The 13166-nt window shown below is 39.2% G+C and overlaps 1 protein-coding gene across 1 annotated transcript in view; it reads right to left on the minus strand.

The window, feature by feature from the left end:
- Window positions 1-2984: 2984 nt before the first annotated feature.
- clmna (calmin a) overlaps window positions 2985-13166 on the minus strand; it is an 82064-nt gene continuing 71882 nt past the window's right edge. Inside the window, exons 11-13 of the mRNA XM_033641865.2 lie at window positions 7534-7624; window positions 7364-7425; window positions 2985-3605 (exon numbers count right to left, since the gene is read on the minus strand). Of these exons, the coding sequence (XP_033497756.2) occupies window positions 3482-3605; window positions 7364-7425; window positions 7534-7624 (277 nt within the window). The 3' untranslated portion in view covers window positions 2985-3481. The remainder of the gene's footprint in view (window positions 3606-7363; window positions 7426-7533; window positions 7625-13166) is intronic.

Consider the following 13166-nt stretch of genomic DNA (forward strand, 5'->3'; position numbering starts at 1 on the left):
CAGTCAAGTTGCAGGAGAGAACCATTAAGAACTAATAAAATAATACAGTACAAAAACTATACGGTGGTCAGCGAAAAAGTAATTGCAAAATGTGCAGGTCAAAAATTACAGACGGAGACGCAGCAACTTCCAACCAACTTGTTTTGACACTCAACACAAATTAAAAAAGCATTCATGATTTTTGTAAATTGAATATATCATTAGTTGGTTAATATTATGGCATTATGGTGAAGAGCGCATTATGACTTGTTTAGGACTCAAAACACAAAGTTTAGAACTTGAGACTTGACTTGGGACTTGTTGGTCTTAACAAGGGACTTGACTGTGGACTTGCCTGCATTGATTTGGGTCTTGACTTGGGACTTGAATACAAAGACTTGATAGTTAACACCCTGACACACCAAGCCAATAGTCGGCAGTTGGTCAGTGTTGGGCAGTAGGTTAGCATCTGTCGCCCTGGTCTTTGCAGTGTGCCCCACAGTGTGGGCACTGGTCAGCCCCTGTTGGCTTTCTGGCCGATTAAGCAAGGTGATTTGACATCGGAGATGGCAGAGCCCGTTGGTTAATGAAATCACTCTGATTGGCTGGTCAGCTCAGTGGACAAACGCAAGTGAAGAACGCAAACTGACAACTACAGTAAAGGGGCAGGAGATCGAAACAAACTTGTTTAGCCATTTAGCTTTTTAGCAGAAACAGTTCATAATTGTTCGTTATTGTTCTATAGTGCACTGTAAACATCCTTTGTTTTTTCACTATCATTTTGTGTTGTTGATGTGCTAACTGGCTATTTAGCATCTTGAATTCATCTCATCTGTCTTCCAGTTTCCCTCTTTTGATGACAAATATAGCCTTCCACTGCCTGCTGCTACGATAAGTTATTTCCTCTCACGCTGGTGCAGTATGTGCATGCTATTGGGCTGTTGGCTGTAGTTTTGCCATGTGTTCAAGTAAAAATTTTGGGCCGAGACACAGGCGACATGGGTCGACATAACAGTCAGCCTTTGTTGCCACTAGTTCTTTGATGTTGGTTTGGTGTGTGTGGGCCTTTACTTGTGACTTGCAAACAATGACTTGGTTCCACCTCTGCTAATTTGTGGAAGCAAATATATTTTGAAGCTCTTCCAATGTTTTTACTGTTTCTATTGTCATTCACTGTTTCTAGAGGCAAAGCCAAAGACATCTTTCCACATCATGGACATTAAAATTTCTAACTAAATTGAAATGTAATGCTGTCCAGCTACCATTTTCAGCAGTTTCGAAAAGTCCATACTCAAAGTATCAGCAAATCTCTCAGTGTATTGCATTAGTTTTCCTACGAAGTACTTTTAATTTGAAGGTACTTGACAGTGGTATTCCAAAAATTCATGGACGTTTGTTGGTGCACATATTGCATAATTTTCCAACAGTGCAAAAGTACACAGACTTTTTCTATAGTTCTGGTAAAACATATACTAGGACAACAGTTAGTAAATAGTATGGAATTGGGACACAGCTCCAGTTCTCACAAGGATAAAGGTACAAAAACACATCCACAAACACAAACACACACACACACACACACACACACACACACACACACACACTCTTTGAGATGTGATTATAATACAGTGTGCTATAAGGCTGACCCACTTTGTACTGAGCTGGAATGAATGCTTTTTGCTGCCCCACAGTCAGTGGGTGGAGGAGCTGTATTTGTATCCAGAGTTAACAGAGACCTGGTCAGCTGGTGTGGAAGAATGATGAAGAATGAAGGATGCTTGCTTTGTCATAGTGCTTCATTACAGACATTGTTCAAAAATAACATGTAGAAAGATATTTCATTGTAAAGCATTCTCTTTCCATGGACAAGCTCAAGCATAGCTCAATCACATAAAACATTTCTTTGTCATAAAACTTTTTAAAAATCCATTAGGAGCCATAAAATATTACAAATACATATTCTGCCTCAACTATGATACAATATAGAGCTGGGGTGAGTAGAGTTATACTAGACTTTGTATGTGTTAAAAACATTTCCACTACTGAGCTTATGGTGAGTTGTGTACTTTCTGTATGAGCACTTCCACCACTATCTTTGGCAGTTTTTATTATTTTCCAAAAGTGCAACAGATCAAAATTCCCCTTCATTCATACTGATGAGTTATCTTTACAATAGTACAGGTATATATGCTCAAAAAGCCCGGCTGTATCATATATATTCTTATTTTCATTTTCCTGCTTCAGCTCCACTATCTCCAGTTTTTATTATCAGCCTAAAGTACTTTTACTTTTAACATCTTCATCTTGGTTAAATGGCTATTCAGATAAATCCATAGTATATATGTCTATCTACAAATCACAGAGTGCTGTACAGTCATATTGTCTTACAATGTCAGCTCTGTCGGCTTTGCACAGCAATAAACCACTAGCTTCTACACTTCTGTCGTGTCTTTAAAATGGGAGCAGAGCTCCAACAGGATATCAGGGCCATTGTCAGGTGATTTTCAGAATAAAACTGGAATATTTTCAGAAACATGGCAATGTTATAAGAGGAAAATAGTAATACTGAAGAAAAGTTATGTTCCACAAATAAAGCTATTATTTCATGAGTAAATAGTTAATGTATGCAGAATAAAGTTAAAACTTTTTAAGAAAAGTCTTAGTATTAAAGTATAAAGTTGTAGTTTACTAATAAATTGACATATTATGAGAATGTGTCTTGATTTAACAAGGAAGTTATTTCTTGTAATATTATGACATTTCCTCAGAATTGTATTTCCATAACATTGATTTTTTTCTCAATACAGAATGACTTTATTCTAAATATGTATCACTTTTCTACAAGTAAACCTAACTTGTAATGAAACAAGGTTTTTCCTTTTAATGTGACTTTTTTTTCTGTAAATTTACGACTTAACTCTCAAAATATTATTACTTTTTTCTCAAAATCTCACAACTTTATTGTTAACATTTTATGTTGTAATATTGTAACATTTTTCTTGTAATTTTTTTCCTTAGAATTACTACTTTATTTTCCTAACACATTTTTTTTCCTCAAAATAATGACTGTATGTAACATTATGACTTTAGACTTGGAACATTATGACTTTTGATCTTGTAAAATTACTATTTTATTGTCTTGATATTTTCTTCTCGAAGTATTATAATGTTTTATTTCAAATCTCAGACTTCATTTTTTCCCCAGCAGTGACCCTGACACACTGTCGTACAGATTACTTCAAGCCACATCAAAAGCTAAAAAGCAAAAACCTAAGAAAGCTCTAGTAGTTTGAAATAAACATGTTTTAAATGCCTTCACTTGATCTGGAGTACAGTCAGTGTGATGCAGAAAGAAGAGTGGCAGTTGAGCTGTATGTGTGTGTTTGTGTACATGTTTGGTGATGGTGCATCAAAGTATATATATCTGACAAAATTCTGTTTTTTTTTCCTGTAACTATGTTTGTATGTGTGTGTGTGTGTGTGTAAAACAGAAAGTGTGTGTTCAGTGGTTGAGGTTCAGCAGCAGGCTGGGCAGTGTCTTCAGGTCCATCTGTGGCAGTAGCCAGAAACAGTACAGCAGCAGCCACAGCAGCAACAGCAGATACAGCTCCGAGTTCTCATTCCACCTACACACACACACAGGGAGGAAGAGAGAGGAGATGGTTGAATAAGGTCAGCAGAGACACAAAACATAAAGATAATGGTTGCAAGCAGCAGTACAGCAACCAGGATGTTGCCATGTTGTGATAGTATCAATGAATGAAAATTCAACCAATATCTGTAAATTCTTCACAACCTTGCAATTTTGTCCGGCTACCACACGTTCTCCACAAATTTGACCAACCATCATAATTTCCCATAAGTTTTACTAATCATAGCAGTCTCCCGCATAACATCACCAAACTCACTGCCTTTTTTCTGGTTGTGTAGATGTAGGCATGTGTGACACAAATGTCTAATTCATCAACAAAAAATACTGTTGAGGACTGTAAAAGGCAATTCCCTGATGGAATGTTGGAGATATGAGCCATAGAGATGTCTGCCTTCTCTTCAATATAATGGAACTGGATGACACTTGGCTTGTGGTGCTCGAAGTGGCAAAAAACATTACCAAAAAAAAAAAAAAAAAAAATCAACAGCAACATTTCTTTCCAGAAGTCATGGACAATTTAAGAATGTTGGTTTTGGCTTGTAAGCAAATAAAAGCAAAAGAAGGGTCCACATCCATGTGAGGAGGTGAGATGTCTGTTAGAGGCATTTTACTGTTTGGGAAAACCTATTGGAAGCATCATGCCGCTCCAGTGTGTGATTTTAGACAGCATGCTGGCATCCCAGAAGCAAAAGAGGCGTGAGGGGTGTGTCATCACAGTCTCAGTCTCTAGAGTGACATGTAACGTATGTGTCAGAAGCACTTTATAAACAATAAAAATGGCTTTAACATAGTAATAACAATCATTTACTGTCCCCGTTATATGACAGCTAATCTCGTCCTCTGCTTGGAGGTTAAGGAGCTCCTGGACCTCATTGTTTTCCCAGCTTGTGGACATTTTCATTTGCTATTCTTCCTGATTGAATTAGCTGCTAACTGATGCTAGCTGCTTTTTAAAATAGGTGGGTCACATTCGTAACGTTGTCAAAAAGTCACATCCATCCCATCCGCGGTCCTTCCCTGCCAACTAGCAAAGGCACTTTAGCATCCCTGTGAGTACTGCCGTTAGCATCAAGCTGGCAAAGACGATTAATTCTTCATAGGGGAGAAGATTTGGGTAGACAAACATACCAAAAAATTCACAAATAGTGGTTGGGCCTTAACTGCATAACTGCAGAGGGTACCAGCTTCATTTGAAACAGACTACATTTGACACAGGCCTTTATCTTTCATTCCTGCTCTATTTCTTCTATTTTTACGTTTAATCTGCTTCTGTTTGCCCTGTTAAATTGAATGCATCACACCGTCGTTTCAAACTCGACACTTCCTGTATCCATTTAAAATGTAATTCTCCTTATCATTTTGGTTGAGAGAATCCCTTTAAATTCAAGGCTTTTATTGTGAAACATTTGCAGGAACTTGTAGTGGAGAATTTAGTAATTTGCAGTTTTCATGCAGTAGCGCAAATGTAGCTCCTGCCATCTTGTGGCGCTTTTTGACGTTACTAGACAAACAGTTTGGCTGGGACATAAACAGCCACACTAACTGAAATAATAATAATGATGATAGTAATGACAATAAAAAAAATAGCACAAGAATGCTACATAAGTAATCCAATAACATCACACACGTAATGTAAAGATGACTAGCGATATTAGGTCGTGGACCAGCATGTAGTCGATCATGTCTGTCAGCCAAGTCACAGCAAGATTTTATGATTCCATAAATGCCAATCTGACATAGTTACTGTTGGAACCACCAAACATGTTGTGTAGTCTGAATCTGGCGTTATAAAGATGTTGTTCCGGCACTGTTACTACTTCCACTGCCTGCTTAAAGGCGATCTACTCTTATGTGATTGTATCTTTTATACAGAGGAGTCAGTGTAAAATGGGCTTTAATGTACTGAATATGAGAAGCATCTCCTTATGGACCTAACCTTTGGACATACAGACAAGTATCTGCTCACAGCTGCCCTATGGGGTCTAGGGGGTAATTGGCCGTTTTTGACTAGTTTTCATTTTACCTTTAAATTTCACCTTAAAAAAACTGTTTACCTTGCCTTGTTTGGTATCATTCTTTTCAGCACAACCTCACCTGTGTGACTTTACAGTTATTTTTTCATTTTGACATACTGTATTAACACACTGGACCTAAAATCACATAAAAAACATAAAATCCGAGTAGGAAAAAGTTAGATTTTTTACTGTGAAAACCACAAACATGTCTAATGAACCATTTGTGTAACTTAGAATAAAAATATAAATTGTAAACTTCAAAAACATATGTCCTAATTTAGCAAACAACAACGTTATATATAACTATTGACATTAAAATGCAAGCAATGCCTCAGGCGTTTTTTGAACAACTATTTACAAAACAATCAGATGTCACACAAATTATTTGTCAAAGGGAAAAATGCCAGCACTCACAAATGTCCTTTTGGTAAATTTAATAAACCAACTTGGGTGGCAGTACCAGAAACACAGACATTTTGACAGAAAGTCTTTTTCATAGAAGAAGACTTTCTGTCAAAATGTCTGTGTTTGTCGCTGTTTTTGGCCATGCACCTTTCTAGGGGATTTATTTTGAGAGTGCTTGCTTTTCTCCTACGTGATTTTACACAAATTATTTGTGCCACTCTGAAAAACAGTTCCTGTCCACCACAACACACTACAGGAGGAGGACACAACAGTAGGACAACAGGAGGAGTGACACACACTGTGTGGCTCTGCTGCCTGAGCAAACGGAGATCCGGACCTGGTGGGCGTGCCCTGCCACACCGTCCGCTCCTCTGTGCGGACCTCCGAGTACCGCTCAATGCGGTCGTTGGAGGCTCATTTTCCTCTCTCCTCTTCCAAAACACACTACACCACACACTAACTATACACTCCAAACACGCTAAACGTCACAAATCCCAACTCTATCTGTGATCGCGATCGCGGTCTCTCTCGCTGCCGTCACTCCCACAACTTCCCCCTCTTCCTCAGGAACAAATGATGTGTGTTGCCATACAATTTTGTGATTGGTTGACGTGGTGCATTTTTCAACCAATAGGAAAGGGGGTGTCGTTTTTTTTTGTTTTTTTTGCTGTTGCCTTCAGCACTTTAGTCGGCCGAACAGCCCGCTTTTACCGTTTCTTCCAGCATCAAACGCGGATCAAACGTGACAAAAATATTCAGGAAAATCATGGCGTTTATTATTTATCATAAGTCCGGTTTTATATGGCCTATCAAGACGATTTAAAAAGTGGTACAAAGTTTGAAGTTTGCACTTTCCACACAAACGGAGACTCAGCGAGGCTGCGTGTTGCTGCTACGTCGTCTCAAATCGGTCACGTGATTTTGACGCGCCGGCGCGGTTCTGGACCGCAGGGGGTTAAGCAACATTTATACTAAGCTCCAGAGATGGAGGACTCGAGTTCCACAACTTGACTCGAGTCAGACTTGAGTCGCAAATTTGAAGACTTGATACTCACTTGACTAATACTGATAAAAGACTCTTAACTGACTTAAACTCAGTATTCATTACTTTATACTTGACTTGGTGTTGAGACAGATGACTCAAAATGACTTGTTTTTTTAAATGAAATATTTGCAATTTTCTATATATTGAGAAGTTTTCTTTTTGAAACAGGAATTGGGTGATTTCCAGTTCAATGCACACTAGAGAAATGTAGTAGTTGTGAAAGCCTGTTGTAGTGTACTAACTAAAATCAGAGGGCAAAGTTCTTACCAAAAATCAGAGTCAGCATTGTCAGCGTCTCTGGTTGCTGCAGTCATAGCTGTCTGATTGTCCTGTAAAAAAAATACAAGGCAAACACTCTCAGTATACAGTATCAGGGAGAACATGTATCCAAGCATAGCAATAACTCCATTGAGAAGGAAATGAAGTGTCAAACCAACCATGGACTGAGTGAAGCGAGCCCCCTTTCTGTGGCGGAGAACTGGAGGGATCTGGTTTTCATCCTGTCTGCTGGAACTTTTACTGTCACACCTGAAGAGACAAAATCCATTAGTTTAGGTCTCAGCATGAGCAAACAGGCCCAGGAAATACAGCAGTGAAAGCCATTATGAATATTTTGAGATCTCTGGACATTTACCAAATTTTAAGAGTAGGAAATCAACTAAAAAAAGCTGCTTTTCCATTTTTGGCCACAGAGCTCCACAACAAGCTGAAATTAACACGTGTTGGACATATTGTGACTATATAAAGTTCATATGGCCAACATCCAGTAGACAGACCAACGTAAGTATTCATGTAGAGCTACAGTATGTGTCTAGTAAGTGCATTATTGACTCTTTCAGCTCTATTTTGGTTTCCACCAACTCCTGAGGGAAATATCTGTCTCTTTAGACAGGGTTCCCACACATTTTTACGAATGAATTTTCAAAACTTTTCCATAATATTTTACCCCATTTTCATGACTTTTTTTTTTTTTTGAACATTTTTTAGAACAAGTTCCTTGACGGAGTCTCACACATTATGACAAGTATCAATACTCATATTGGTATCAAACTGACAAAATACAAAATACAAGGACAATCAAATAGCAAAGAGGTGAAAGAATATTCTTTGTAGGTCTAATTAGTACATCTAACCCAGTTGAACAGAGACAGTATTCTCACCTTTCCAAATACATTATAACAGGTGACCATTTTTCAAGATACAAGTCCATCTGGAGTCGAAGGTTTGCCGTTATGTGTTCCATGCAATTTACATCCTTAAGCCTTTGAGACCACTGGTCCAGTGTGGGTGGATGGGGCTTAAGCCAATTTACTGTGATCATTTTATGTGCAATCAATAAAAGAACCCTGAGCATAAACACACTATTTTTCCCTAAATCCGTTAACGATACAGTACCCAAAATTAGTTGCTGTGGTTCAATTGGTCTATTTAAATTCAAAATCTCACATATTTGTCGCTTCACATTCTCCCAGCATTTTTGCAATTTAGGGCAATCCCAGAAGATGTGGGAAAAGTCCCCTGTTATACTGCAACCCCTCCAACACAGTGGGGAACAGTTATTATCATAACTAGCTATTACCAAAGGAGTTTTGAAATATCTTACTCTCAACTTCCAGCCAAATTCCCTCCAAACTGGGCTGCTTAAACATTTCTGCCAGGGCACCCAAGAACTCTCCCACTCCTCGTCAGCAATCATGGCATTAGCTTCCAATTCCCATTTAGCTTTCACATCAAGTGTATCCACTGATGTATCCATACGGATCCTGCCATATATACATGATATTGTGTTTTTAGTGTTCATCTTATTCTCAGCTATCTCAATCCAATATTGTTCAAAATTAGATGGAACTTTTTTAATTTTGTCCCACTCTTTGTGTGTCATCAGGTAATGCCGAATTTGAAAATATCTAAATAAATCCTTAGAATCAATGCCACACTTTGCTTGAAGTTGTGAGAAAGCCCTGAGAGTCATTCCTTCGAATAATTGATTTATTGTGATGAGGCCCTTCCCCGCCCATCTAATGAAACCACTGTCCATTTTTGCTGGCAGGAAGTCACAGGCAGTAGTTATTTTTGCTGCCCTTGATAGAGATAGAGGTAAATTCAACAATCGTCTTGTCTTCTCCCAAACCCTTAAATGTATGATTAACACATTCGTTTTGTATCCTAAGTTTACGCCTTACTTTTGAATTTAGAAAGGGAAGGATTGAGAGCGATATATTTTTTACTGAACCTTGCTCTATATGTACCCATTTTGTGTCCATATCTAATCTCATCCATGAAACCAATTTTCCAAGTTGTGCTGTCCAGTAGTAACTTCTGAAATGCGGCAAGGCTAATCCACCCTTCTCCTTGCGTGCACAGAGGACTTTGAGTCTCACTCGAGGCCTTTTGTTCTGCCATATGAATTTGGAAACAAGCTTATCCAGAAATGTAAAGGTAGATACAGGAACATTGATAGGTAACGCATTAAAAAGAAATAACAATCTTGGCAGGACATTCATCCTGATAGATTCTACCCTCCCAACTAAAGACAAAGGAAGCATCTCCCATCTTTCCAAGTCATTTTTGATTTGAGAAATAAGTTTATCATAGTTTGCTTTATATAACTGATTTGAGGTATGGGTCAGAATAACTCCCAGATACCTAAAGCCCCCTTTTGACCACCTGAATTTCACCTGTCTATCCAAGCACGCAGGCCAGCTTCCTGTTATCATCATTGCTTCTGATTTCCCCTCATTAACCTTGTACCCTGAAACCTCCCCATAGTCCACCAGGCATTGCATAAGAGCCGGTATAGATGACTGTGGATTTCTTATAAACAAAAGAACGCCATCCGCGAACAGTGAAATTTTATGCATCTCGCCTCCCTCATCCACTATTCCCTCAATCTGATCATTTCCCCTTATTAACTCAGCAAGCGGTTCGATACACAGTGCAAACAAAACAGGAGAGACCGGGTTTCCTTGCCTAACACCTTTTTTAAGATCAGAAAATTTGGAGCAGTACCCATTAACCCTAACCCTTGATATTGGATCTTTATTCAGGGTATTAATCCATCTTATAAATGTGAAATTGAATCCCATTTGTTCCATAGTATAATTCAAATATGACCAGTCCACCCTGTCAAATGCCCTCTCAGCATCAAGACTGAGAAGCACTGACGGGTGGGCAGAATGCCTTGCTACTGATTGTACATTTAACGCTCTTCTTATATTGTTTGCTCCCTGACGACCCGGTATAAAACTGGTCTGGTCAGGATTAATCAATTTACCTAAGTATTTCTGCATCCTATTTGCCAATATGGCACTGATAATTTTTACATCATTCCCCAGCAAGCTGATTGGCCTATAGGCACCACAGTCCAGTGGGTCTTTCCCCTTCTTATGTAAAACTGTTAACATGGCCTCTGACCAGCTCTTTGGTGGGTCATTTTCCTGTAAAGCATAATTAAAGACCTGACAAAGTTTTGGCACAAGCTCCTCCATAAAGGCCTTATAAAATTCACCTGGTAGACCATCTGTGCCAGGGGATTTGTTGTTTTTCAATGACTTGATAACGTCTTGTATCTCACTTTCTCGAATAGGAGCTACTAATTCATCCGCCTCAGACACAGAAAGTTTCGCTAAATTAAGATTTTTGAACATAACTTCCAATTTCCTTTTGTTTTGTGTTTCTTCTGGTGTATCATAAAACTTTTTATAAAAAATTTGAAATGCCTCAGCTACTTCTTCTGGGTGTGAGACCTCGGTCAAAGATGTTGGGTGTTTTATCTTAGGAACAATGCGAATTGACTGCTCTTTTCTCAGTTGAAAGGCAAGTAGCCGGCTCGCTCGATTTCCCATCTCATAGTATCTTTGGCTTGTGTATCGAAGCGCTCCCTCAGCTTTTCGTGTGAGAAGTTCATCCAATGAAGTTCTACAGTCTTGTAATTGCTTCAATACACTTTCATCTCTGGTCACTTTGTGTTCATGTCCTAGTCTTTTTATATCACTTTCCAACTGTTTTTCCCTTTCCATTCTCTGTTTGTTTAGTTTGACAGCAATCTCAATACACTTCCCTCTCAGCACTGCCTTCGCCCCATCCCAAAGAGTTGAGGGGGATACTGATCCATTATCATTAATTGTGAAGTATTCGTCTATAGTTTGTTTTATTTGTTCTTTTATACTTGGGTCCGTTAGCAATGAAATATTCAGTCTCCAGTATTTGAAGTGCAACTCAAAGCCTAAATTTAATTTCAGTTTTACAGGACCATGATCAGACAAAGTAATAGGTTCAATAACACACTCTCTAACTTTATACAGACTCTGCTTTGAAATGCAAATCAGATCAATTCTAGAATATGACCCATGTACCATAGACAGAAAGGAGAAATCTTTTGTTGTTGGATTCTTGGCTCTCCAGACATCCACAAGCCCTAATTCTTCCAACATGTGTTTTGCTGCTTTGGATTTCCTGCTAGGAGGTCCATAATCAGAAGGTAATTTATCCATTTTCACATTTAAAACACAATTAACGTCACCCCCTAAAATTATGGTACCTCTGGCTTCCCTTGCCATTACAGATGCCACTTCTTTAAAAAAGGTAGGGTCATCTTCATTAGGAGCATAAATATTTATGATGGTTAACTCTACTCCATCTACTGCTCCTATAATAAGTATGTATCTATCTTCTTTATCCTTTACTTCTCTCTGAAATGCAAAACTAATGGACCGACTAATCAAAATTGCCACTCCTCTCTTTCTGCTATTCGAACAAAAGGCATAGAATATCTGTGTGACCCAGTCTCTTCTCAGTTTCTAATGTTCTACATCATTTAAGTGAGTTTCCTGTAACAACCCTATTGAGCAATTAAGTTTCTTCAACTGGGTTAAAATCTTTCTTTTTATAGGATTATTTATTCCTTTCACATTATAACTGACAACCCCTAAATCAGACATAAATCGACATTCCTTGTTATCATTTTACTTTCCCCAGATTCACCTTTGCATAAAGTAATTGACCTTACCATAATATTTACAAAAATCACTTGTGTGGACTTAACCAACCTGTCAAGGATATAGGACTTTTGGAAGTCACATGTGACTTCCAAAAGTCCAGCTGAGTACAGAAATGTGTCCAGCCCCTGTTGTAATGCAGGCAGAGGGTTGTGACTTTTAATTCCCTCTGGGCAACATGCACTAAGTGCTGACCCAACCACAGACCAAAGAAAAAGACTGAATCCTTGGTGAGGTGGTGATCCCATCTTGGGTCTCATCATAAAAATAAAAATAAGAACAGAGTTAACTCCCCTATTTTCTTACTATCATTCCTATAAATTGCACTTATCTTCAGCCGGTTCAGCTGTTTCAACTATAGACAGTGATACACATAACACCTTTCTATTGTCGGTGACAATGTGACAATTTGTCACAATGTAACAGGGCGACCGCATCAAAATATGTTACCTGAGCACAGCACTCATCATTTTAATCCCGCAAAACGGACCGCAGGTCTGCGGCAGACAGTGACGTGTCCTTTCTTTCTCTCCTCCCGCCGTCCTGTCTTTGCCATGTCTCCCTTGAGAGCTCCCATTCCAGCCTCTCTCTCTCGCTCACCTGCACCGCGATGCCCAGCTCCGTCAATGTTGGCGCAGCCTCCACCAGCGTAGGGAAAGTTTTCACTCCCGACTCCAAGTTGACTCTAAGCTGCGCCGGGAAGCGGCACTTGGCCTGGATCCCCTTCTCCTTCAGTTGCTTAATCACTCCACGGACCCGCGCTCTCTTCCTCTGCACTTCTGGAGAATAATCCTGGTCGAAGTAAATCACTTCTCCTTGAAACTTAACTTGTCTTTGGGCCCATGCTTGCCGCAGCACTGCTTCCTTTACTGTGTAGTCCAGAAACTTCACGATAATGGAGCGTGGAGGCGCTGATCTGGCAGGCTTTAGTCCCAGCGATCTGTGTGCCCTCTCAATCTTTATAATTACCTCGGGCGGGAGTTGTAGTAGCCTGAGTGTCAGACTGAAGCTCCCAGAACCTTCAGTCTGACATCGCCTCCATTGAAGGCGATTTACAAGGGGGAGGGAATTTG

The sequence above is a fragment of the Epinephelus lanceolatus genome, chromosome 15, assembly GCF_041903045.1.
Source record: "Epinephelus lanceolatus isolate andai-2023 chromosome 15, ASM4190304v1, whole genome shotgun sequence".
Classification (NCBI taxonomy): Eukaryota; Metazoa; Chordata; class Actinopteri; order Perciformes; family Serranidae; genus Epinephelus; species Epinephelus lanceolatus.